This window comes from Anoplophora glabripennis, unplaced genomic scaffold, assembly GCF_000390285.2.
Source record: "Anoplophora glabripennis isolate ALB-LARVAE unplaced genomic scaffold, Agla_2.0 scaffold278, whole genome shotgun sequence".
In the NCBI taxonomy this organism is placed as follows: domain Eukaryota; kingdom Metazoa; phylum Arthropoda; class Insecta; order Coleoptera; family Cerambycidae; genus Anoplophora; species Anoplophora glabripennis.
The window spans coordinates 407,321-418,393 of NW_019416472.1; the positions used below are offsets into that span (position 1 = coordinate 407,321).

Below are 11,073 nucleotides of genomic sequence, written 5' to 3' on the forward strand. Positions count from 1 at the left end.
AAAAAGACCCAAACGAACTTAAATTCATTTATATCCTATAAAATTATGCAGCAACTCGTACTCAGTATTGAAGATAACAGTGCGGTGGTCAATTTGGAAGACATTTTTCAACGATAATTTTTAATTTCCAATTTCCAAAGATTTTAGTTTTGCATTTTGATAAAAAAAATGTAAAGGAGTAAATACATTTTATAACATAATATGATTTAGATTAAAACACTATATACTATATAAATACGTTTAATAAAAATATTATAAGGTACAATATTCCACAAATAATTATTACCACTTTTATCAATAAATTATAAAAGATATTTTAGATAAAATAAATACATTTTTCCTATTTGTTATTATTGTTGTCTATGTATTGTTATCTATGTCTATGATTTTCCTACATTATTCAGTTTTCTGGAATGTATAACATTCCTGTAAAAATTTGCAGACTTCTTTGCTGTCCTAGTTCTATTTTTACTTTGGAAGTCTACCTGGAACAACCCAAATTTCTCCCTAAAAAAATAAATATGTATGTAGTTGTATATCCAATAATTAATCCTGAGCTACAATAACTCTAAAAGCTACACAAATCTCCTCGCGAGGTAGCCGTTATTGATAACCGCGGGTGTAGAATCTTTAAAATTATGTCCATAAATATATCATTACTGCAGTACTTAGGTATTTATAAAGGGTGTTTCGCATAAGAACCGGCACAGAGCAGGGGCGTGTAGGGAAACCCAGAATATTGTCAACTATAAGAATTTTGGAGAGAGGAAGAGTAATATTCAAAATTTAAATAATCACCCTGTAACTATAATCAAAATTTTGGAAGATGTATGGAAATATGGCATTACTTTATTTGGACACATATTTCTTTAGTAGATTTTTACAAAAATACCTTCGATACAAATAGTAATTTAACTCGTTTCATAGAACAAAATTTATTAATTGGAATCAATTATGTCAGTTTTACACAATAGATTTAAAAGCAACGCAAAGTGTCCAGTTGCAAATTGAATGCATATTGAACTGACCCTTACACTATGTCCATCTCGCTCACTCCCTCTGTAAACTGGTGGACTGATTCAGTCATTGTTCCCGATTCTTCTTGTTTAATTCTAATGCACTCAGCATTTTGTAAAGAATATTAAACAACAGAAATAACATACAATTTGCACTGATAAGTTATAGAAATTGTTCAAAATGATCACCTATTCTCAATGTCACGAGCCGTCACTGCTTTTAAGGCCTATAACTTCTCAGGGGTGCAGCTTAGTATAAAGGTAAGTTGCGTTAAATCGCCATATTTCGGGTTTCCCTACATGTCCCTGCTGTATGTCGGTTCTTATGTATAGGAAGAAATAACGAAAACATGCTAATTAACGCATGGGAAATAAGTAAAATGTTTTGCTTAGAATAGCTTTTATTTCTTCAAACTGCAACACGTTAAATCTAAGCCACTTACCGGTATCCGCTGTACCATTCAAAATTGTCCATTAAGCTCCAAGCCGTATACCCTGTCACTTTAACACCATCCTCATATATGGCCTCCAAAATACTGCTGAGGTATCCCTACAAATAAATAAGTATTTTATTAGATAATTGGATAGAGTTTATGTTTCGTATTTTTGCATAACATTAATAAACAAAATCAGTAAACCAAAAAGTTTGAGATAAAAAGGCGACTATCTTAAAGGGTTTGAATTTATGGTTCGTTCTATTTTATTTATTTAGACTTTTTAACTGATTATTTTTGTATTAGGTGTTAAGGATTTAATTTTTAATAATTGTACCTGTATGTAATTAATACGTTTGTCATCTTGTAAAGCACCATCGTAGTCCGAGTATCCATTTTCGGTAATAATTATTTCAGGGCTGTTGTAATTCTTTTTAATCCATTTCAAAACTTTTCCTATTCCCCAAGGTACCACCTGAAGATAAAATGGACATGGTGAAGTAGAGAGTTAATAATACAAAAAATGGACCAACATATAAGTTAGTAATTTTTAAATGTATTAAAACCTTAGATACAGATCATCAAATATAGGGAAAATACTGAAATCACTTACATAAAGCCAATCTGATGCACCCCTTTCCCAAGAAGGATCTCGGAATGTCAAGGTACCCATATCATTTTCGTAACTGGGAATACCAATTTCAGATTCCGGTTTAAATTTCACCAAAGATGACGCATACTGGTTCAGGCCCAGAAAATCGTAAGATCCTAAAATTTAACACAGTGATATGAAAATTCGACAAAAAAAAAGTACCAGGAAATATAAGTTTTCCATTTTAGATACTTCTTTTTGTCCTAGAAAATCTAGAAATTCAACGATAGACTTGTAAAAAATTGGAATAGTTCACCTTTAATATAATTTACTTCTTCGGGAGTAAAAGCAGGTAATCTGGAACCTTCGAAGCCTTCCAATTTACTGCGCATAGCAACTCGTTGAATCATTATTTTGGGGTAGTTACCGTGAACAAGTGGATGAGCATACCATCCCCACTGAAATAAAATAATATATTTTATTTTTACCGATTCATATGTTAGTTTTGAAAAAATACCATATGAAGTGACTATTTGCGACATTCAGTTCTCTATAGTTATTTTGCTAAAGTAAAATACAAATTAATCGACGGGCTTTGAGAGATATGAATTTTTAGTAGTAGGAACATGATTACAACTCACTCTAAACTGTAGGGTCCTCTCTGCAGCTTCTCTATCCAGAGGATTATTAGTGGCTGGTTCGTACCAATCGGTGTCCACAACTATACCTACTTTACCTAAAATTATTATTGAATTGAATGGAATTACTTGAAGCAACTCTTATCACAATGAGATAACTGACAGAAACAAATTAGGTAGTGTAAAGGGTACACGATAGCACAATCTGTATGAAAAACACCATGAATCTTTTAGCAAAAAAGTTTGAATCATCTTTGCGAATAAAGTTCCCGTGATGAACGGTTAACCTTTCAATATTTATTGTAATTGTTTAATTTGTGTTTCTTAATGTTAATTGTTTATTAATAAAAAAACACCATGAATCTTTTAGTAAAAAATTTTGAATCATCTTTGCGAATAAAGTTCCCGTGATGAACGGTTAACCTTTCAATATTTATTGTAATTATTTAATTTGTGTTTCTTAATGTTAATTGTTTATTAATAAAAAACACCTTGCATCTTTTATCAAAAAAGTTTGAATCATCTTTGCGAATAAAATTCCCGTGATGAACGGTTAACGTTTCAATATTTATTGTAATTATTTAATTTGTGTTTCTTAATGTTAATTGTTTATTAATAATAATTTATGGTTATTACAATTTCAGCGTATAAAACTTTGAATTCATTAACAAAAGAAAATCTGGCCTATGTTTATGCATTTTTTTATGATTTGTGTCCAAAAGTATAAGAAAAACTTGCAACAAAGCTAGCGAATCGCCCAATATGTATTACTGAGTCTAATTCTAAAAATATGAAAACAAAAAACGTGTCTAATACTTATTTAAGAATGATCAAATTTAGCAAATATCCTTTCTAATGAGTGCAGCCTAGCGACTTCATGTCATTGATATAAAATTTCAAGAAACATTGATTGCTGTTAACACTTGGATGGGTGAATGACTATCCAGGGAAGGCTAGCGATGCTCATCCTCCTTAGGAAGGTTGTTTAAGCAACGTTAGGCAAGTAAAAGATCCCTCCCTATGACAAATAGAGGGTTCGGCAAATTTTCCAGGTTGGGAGTTCCTATTCTCCTGGCGTAAGTGCCTAGCCATAATAGCAGAACTAGGTTAACGTAAAATAAATGGATTAAAAAAGATATGTGTCTGTGTTTTACTACTGTATGGCGTATACTACACTAAGAAAGTCGTTTCAGTTATTTAATATAACTATGTAGTACTAGTTGAAAATTAATGTCGTTACAATTAAAGTATAATTAAACTATAGTCAAAAGTTTACGTAAAAAAGTACTATGCAATATAAACGCAGTTCTTCAATTTATAGAACTAGTTTGACAAGCACCGAACGCTAAATATTTTAAATAGAATGGTGATACAAGTGATGTCCTTGTTCTTTACACATTCTAAGCAACCACGTTTTCTTTTTAACAATTACAAAGTTATTCAACTGGGAAAATTAGGAAAAAGTAAAAACTTCCAATTAGCTAAAGTATTACTTAAAATGATCACCAACTATATTCAATAATAAAAATTTAATGTTTGCAAAAGAATAAAAACATGAAGATAAGTATATGAGCAACGTTAACACACTAACAAAATTGGAATATAACTTAAAATTACCTCCTTGCTTCTCTTTAAAGTTATCTTGATAAATATGGTAGGCCTTGGCATGAGATTTAATAAGTACATGAGCACATCTATAAGGTCCAATTCCAAGCAATTTCATGGCAGGCGCCTTCCACCCAAGCCCATACCCCTCGTAACAAATCTGCCTGGGTTCGTTGAAAGTCATCCAATACTTGACGTCATCACCAAACAAAGTAAACAAAGTCTTTGCATACTCAGCAAAAATGTCCACCAGTGTTTCGTTCAGCCAGCCTCCGATTTCTTGTAGAGGTTGCGGCAAGTCCCAGTGGTAAATGGTAACAAAGGGCTCTATGTTGTTCGCTTTCAACTCATTTATTAAATTTTTATAATACTCAACTCCAGCTTTATTAATTTGGTCCGGGTATCCTGTGGGTAAGATTCTAGACCAAGATATAGAAAAGCGGTAGAAATTAACGCCTAGTTGTGTTAACAGCTGCACATCTTCTTTGTACTTGTGGTATGAATCGCATGCGACGTCACCAGTATCATGGTTTATTACTATGGAAGTGTTGTGAACCAGACGGTCCCATATGTTCTCTCCTTTCCCGTCTTCGTTCCAAGCACCTTCCACCTGGTATGCAGCGGTGGCTACCCCGAACTTGAAGAATGATGGAAATGTGTGGTTGCTTAAGGCATCTGTATTCCTAAAAAAATATAATACAGTATGAAATGTAATAATGAATGGAGGTGTACATTTTTGAAAAAACACACTATCGTTTTTTTGTAGAATTAGGAGAGAAGTGAAGTAAAATTTATTTGGCCATTTGTCAAATTTGAAAGATAAAGTCTACCTACTCTACTACTGACTAAAGTTTTTTTAAATTTAACAAGAGTAAAAAAAATAAAATTAAATTCTGCTGTGAATTAATATTATTATTTTTCAATTCGGTCAATGAAAAAAAATTCGGTACAATTTTAGGAGTGAGTCATCCCCAATGACCACCTTGTAGTGCTTCAATTAACTTTAAATCACAGTCAAAGAAGACCAGTAATAAACCTAAATTATGTACCAAATTTGGCTCTTCTACGGTAAAGTGTTGCAGTGATATTAATTTTTTCAAAATTTAGGGCCTCACTTTGGGGGCTAATAACTCCTCAGGGATACAACTTTATATATAGGTAAGTTCGGTTAAATTACAATATTTTGGACACCCCTACATGCACCTGCCCTGTGTGGGTTTTTATGCGGGACACCCTGTATTTTCTGAATTTTAGAAAAATGGTTGCATTACATCAATTTGTACATACACAGAATATAACGAAGGACTTGATATCAATTATTGGATCATTCATTTCTCAATAACCTGAAGTTTAGGCTGACAAATTTGCAGTAAGCAATCCATTCTGATTTCAATTAATTTTTATTGCTATGGCTTTATATGCTTTTGAGAAAGGCTAACGAGTTTATTTATTGTCAATAAAATATCCAACCAGCTAAATAAATGTCTATAAAATAAGGTTGGAAAGAATTCAGAATAGGTTTTTTCTAAGTATATCTTAATTTTAGGGTTAATGGTATCTATAATGTTCACGATAGAAGTACAGAGGTGTGAACATGTGTAGCGACCCAGCATACCAATATGGGTTTAAATAGTCTTTAGTAATTTTAAAATAAGTATTAAAAATATAAATTGGTTTTCATCTAAGAATAATTTGTTGTCGATCTTTAAGTTCTTTAAGTTCTTCCACTGTTTATGTAATTAAGTTAATGTTAATTCTCACTGTTAATGTTTAGTTTCTTTTTTTTTCGTGCATTAGAGGATGCAGTTTTGGACTTTTAGCCTGCATGTATCCCCAAATTTGAAAATAAGTAAATAAATTATATCTAAAACTATTCAAACTTTATATTGATTAATAATTTTAGTTATTTATTTTAAACAAATTTTAAAACATATTTGTATGTATTTTAGAGCCCTGAATATGCAACACCGAAACACTAACGATGAATTAAAAATTGTGTTACTTTGAACTTATTTTACTTTATCCTACTGTTGATATTGATAAATGTCTAACGTTCGAGTCAAAAGTATCTAAAGCCTAACACAACATATCAGACATGAAACTACAATTCTGTACAAATTCATAACGTATTACTGAAATCTGTAGATGTACCAATCACAAAAGTCATTGAGAACATTTGTTCACAACCTATGATCAAATCTACCAAATGCCTTAGATAAGTCAGTGTACTCGTATATAACATCTATCTGACTTCCTTCATCGATAACCTGAGATATACAGGGTGTCCGGTAACTACGGGGAAAAATTAAACGGTTATATAGAGCAGGTCAAAAGAGTGCTAGTACTTCATATAAACTTTTTTCCTAGGTACCATTGTTGAGGAGTTATTGTCACTCAAAGTAAAAAGTTGAAAAATGAATAATGCCCATAATTTTTAAAGGGTTACTTTGATTAAATTGAAATTTGGGGGATCAAAGCAACTCATTCAAATGTATCTTTGTACATTTAAAATTGAATTAAATATTTTTTATTATACAAGGACGGTCGAAATTATGTTCTAAAATTTAGGCAACTTTGACAGAGCTGCCAAATTTGACATTTCGCCCTTGCAGGCTGATAGCCCTGTTACTTTTCTATAAAAAAGGTATACTTCATGACTTCAGTCGCGAAGTTAGAAATTACCTCAACGCAACATTTGGTGATAGATAGGTGGATTGGGCGAGGCGGACCACACTTATGGGCACCTAGGTCACTATGTTTCATTCTTAACTTGTTTCTGTTGCGTTGTGTCCCCGGTTGTGGCTATACACAAAATNAACAAACTAATAGAGATCCCCAATTTTACAAGCATATAATTTGGACTGACGAGTCAACATTTACCAGAGATGGCATATTTAATTATCATAATGACCATACGTGGGCACCTGTGAATCCTCATGCTGTCAGGCCCTCCAATAATCAATACAGATTCAAAGTTAACGTATGGATGGGTATAATTGGAAATTACGTTCTTAGACCAATTATACTAGAAAATACATTAAATGCAGAGGCATTTCTTGATCTTCTTCAGAACGAACTGCATAATATATTAGAAGAAGTTCCTTTAAATTTTCGGATTAATTCCTGGCTTCAAATGGATGGTTGCCCTGCACATAACAGCAGGGAGATTCGCGCATGGCTAAATGAGCATTATGAAGATAGATGGATAGGACGCTTTGGTACAGTTAGGTGGCCTCCTCGAAGTCCTGATCTAACTCCGTTAGACTTCTTTTGGTGGGGTAGATTAAAATCTTTGGTATATGAAGTACCAATTGAAACTCGAGAACAGCTCGAACAAAGGATTTTTGCTTGTTGGGAGCTACTTCGACAGCAAAATGGAGAAGTGCGTCGCACAGTTGCTTCCGTGCGGAGAAGGTGCGCTTTATGTATCCGTCAAGGGGGAGGTTACATCGAAAATTATTAAGTCATTGTAAATATGTTACTAAGTTATAAATAATTTTTTCAACAATTTTGTTACTTTAATTTAAAAAAGCAGTCTTAAAATAAAAATAAAGTACTATAAAGTTTGTGTATTTTCGATTTTTACGGTGTTTATTACCTTTGCCCTTGATATTGTTGCCAAAAAAAAATAGTAAACTCAAAAGTTGATATATCGTTGAAGAGCTTACTAAATACAGTAGTTTTTGCTGAAGAAAAAACACGTCCTCATTAACAAATTTTTGGCGTTACCACCAATAAGGAGATACCACTAATTTTGCTCATTTCACAATTATTACATTTAACTTTTTACAGCACCTGGTATAGAAGATTTTTTAAACACTCATATATGCTCGTCTTGTAGTAAATTTAATGCTCTTTCCGATGGTATGTCTAAATTTGATGTGGCTGTAAGAATAACAGAGATATTTTTGTTTTTATGAAAAAAGGCACAAAATTTTTTGAAATCAAAAAATGTTAAATAAAAGAGCAACTATCAACATTCCAAAAAAATCTTATAATACTTTTTTGTTGAAAACTACTTGTATAATAACCCCCTGAAGTTTGGCCATCAGCATCCGTTACACCCTGTATATTATAAAAAATATTTGAAAGCTAACATATCATGTCACACATAAAACCATGATGTTGTACAAATTGAAACGGATTGATAAGGAATTACTGACATAGTGACTACATGTAACAAATCAGCAAAAAGGCATTGAGAGCATTTATTAACAACTCATGATCAACTCTACCAAATGCATTGAAAAGTAGTTAAAGTTTTTAATGCATTATAATCATCAAGCTTCTTGGTACAGGCTTTCTACATATTTCAATTTCCATTTTTGAATGGAATCCTTAGAAATCCGTTTTGGAAATGTCTCTTGATTTATTTGTAAATTAGCGTTTGTATCAGTGTTTACCGTATTTATACAAATTTATCAAAAATGTTTAATAATATCAATAATAATAAATACTCATAACCAAAATCTCATTTTTTTATTTAGGTGACAACATCATCAGAGATTACACCTCGAATGAAATTAATGTTTGTTCTGAAGTGCCACAGAGGTAACTATAACTGTAACTTCAAATTGCAACTTTTTATTCTTTGCTGATAATCCAGTTTACCTATATTCTTTCCCATACTCTTTCCTCAAAGCAAATGTTCTTGTACGAAATATTAATTTTCATTCCTCATGCTTATGGTAAAACTTGTAAACATTAATATATTTTATTTTATGCAGAACAATTTGTGCTAAAATCTTTCTCTAAGTGTAAGAAGCAATTCCTGAACTATCCATGACGAACATATGACAAATCTCTGTGACGATAGGATTCTACGTCCTATCATCTTGTTTACTTGTAATATGGGCTCGTACTATGACGTAAAAAAATATTATCGAAATATCAAATAAATATGACTTAACAACGAACAAAAATGTGAAGTAAATAAATATTTACATTATCAGTTACGCAATGAAGGTTACTAGGTTAATAGAAAACAGTATATTTATTAATAACTAACACCAAATGATGCGTATATTTTAATTATCAGGTGCTACCAGACCACGAAAAATATTGATATAAAAGCGACCTTTACTACTAGCTTATTTATAAATCTTTGGGTTAATATCGTGTTTTTTTCTCATAAGTTGCAATAACAAACATGTGTACTCGATTTTTTTCATTTATCTGACTTCAAATACACAAAATATGTTGATTTAAAGTATTGTCAAGTTGAAAACGACTTTTTAATTTTCCAGTGCTCTTATGCGCTTTACTTAAATTTGTGTTCTACAGATCACTTAGAAAAATGAAAAAGTCATTTCTGTTTATATTTTTGTTATTATATTATTACTCATCTTAAGAAACACGTGTAGAAAAATGATAAATTAGTACCTACAGTTTGCTCCAATTGAGAAAAGGGAATATCGAGATTTTGAGATTTGTGAATAATTTTTGTGATAAAGTGGGATAACATTTCTATTTTTAAAACGTAAGTATGAATTCAAAAGTGCAGTAATAATATAACTAACAACGAATGAGAAACACGTATTTTGATCATTTTGATATTATTGAATTAAATTAAATCCGCAAGAGTTAAGTAAGCGCATTCCTATTTCTAGTAATAATTACTAAGGGCAGAAATGACAATATTAATTTTGAAAATTTTATGTAGGTATATGATCTTTATTAAATATATATGTTTAATTTTCTTTTTAACTCTTAATAATTATTTCGTTGCCTTGTCTATTAGCTGTTTACCTACTGAGATATTTACTATCCAGGAATAACAATATTTAGATATTGAAGATAATTGTGAAGTACAATTAACTGTACTAAAAGAGATGTAAAATTCTAAATATTATGAAAAATTTTATTCACAACACTAAGTTACACCGATTTGTGAAAGAAAATTTTCTGACCCAATGATTCTTGATTTACAAAATCAGATTATATAAAAATTTAAGTGGTGCAAAAAAAATACAACGTTTTCATTACTAATGCTTTCTTACCTCCAGAATAAAAAGAAAATCAACACAAATATTGTATGGTTTCTCATAACTTTTAATTTTTTTAACTAATGACTAACAACTAATTTTCTTAATGGATTACGATCTATATATATAGTTTTTGAGATGAGGGTTGAGCCATCGCGATACTGATATCATTATCGTGAGACACGAGGCAAGAGACATTATCCCTCCCCCTCTACAAATCGTCATTTAACCGGGGTACTTTTATTAAAGTATTATTCAATCGAGTTATTTTGATATCCTTTTGTTTACATAGTTTTATCATAGCTGTACTGAGCTTGCATATGACAAGCGTAATTTTTTTCTATTTGCTGAACCTGTGTACGTATTTGCAGCCGAGTTCAGTAGCGTCTCTTAAAAGAATTACTTGAAATTTAAAGTTGTGCACATGTTGTTTTGTCACAGTGATCCAAGACGAAGTAAACGTCGACATCATTGATAACGACTCTTTTACTTCTCTCAGGCTTCAACAAGGAAATTTTGTAATATTGGGTACCTAGTTGTACTTGCTCAATACACAATAGTAGTTTCTTCTTTGTCTTCAACCTCAGAATGGTAATATGGTCAATGTTTCTGACGATGAAGAAAAAAGTGAAACTATTTCTTTACTTCAAAGTATAATAAAATAAAAATCATAAAATTATATAATAAAAACAATTTAAAAAAACTTCAAAAGCATATGCTGAAGTAGCTAACATATAAGTAATAAATTTTGTTATAACTTAGTTGTTGATAGCTCGATATTAGCAATTTTATTTGAAGAAACTG

General features: G+C 31.2%; 1 protein-coding gene across 1 annotated transcript; it reads right to left on the reverse strand.

Moving 5' to 3' along the window:
• Positions 1-224: 224 nt before the first annotated feature.
• On the reverse strand, positions 225-10,390 carry LOC108906617 (myrosinase 1-like). The gene is made up of 8 exons (XM_018709923.1): positions 10,285-10,390; positions 4,298-4,968; positions 2,684-2,778; positions 2,359-2,500; positions 2,064-2,218; positions 1,788-1,925; positions 1,460-1,566; positions 225-507 (listed from the first exon to the last, which is right to left on the reverse strand). Exons 1-8 carry the CDS (start codon positions 10,329-10,331, stop codon positions 381-383), a joined length of 1,482 nt encoding a protein of 493 aa, XP_018565439.1. The 5' UTR covers positions 10,332-10,390; the 3' UTR covers positions 225-380.
• Positions 10,391-11,073: the final 683 nt, after the last annotated feature.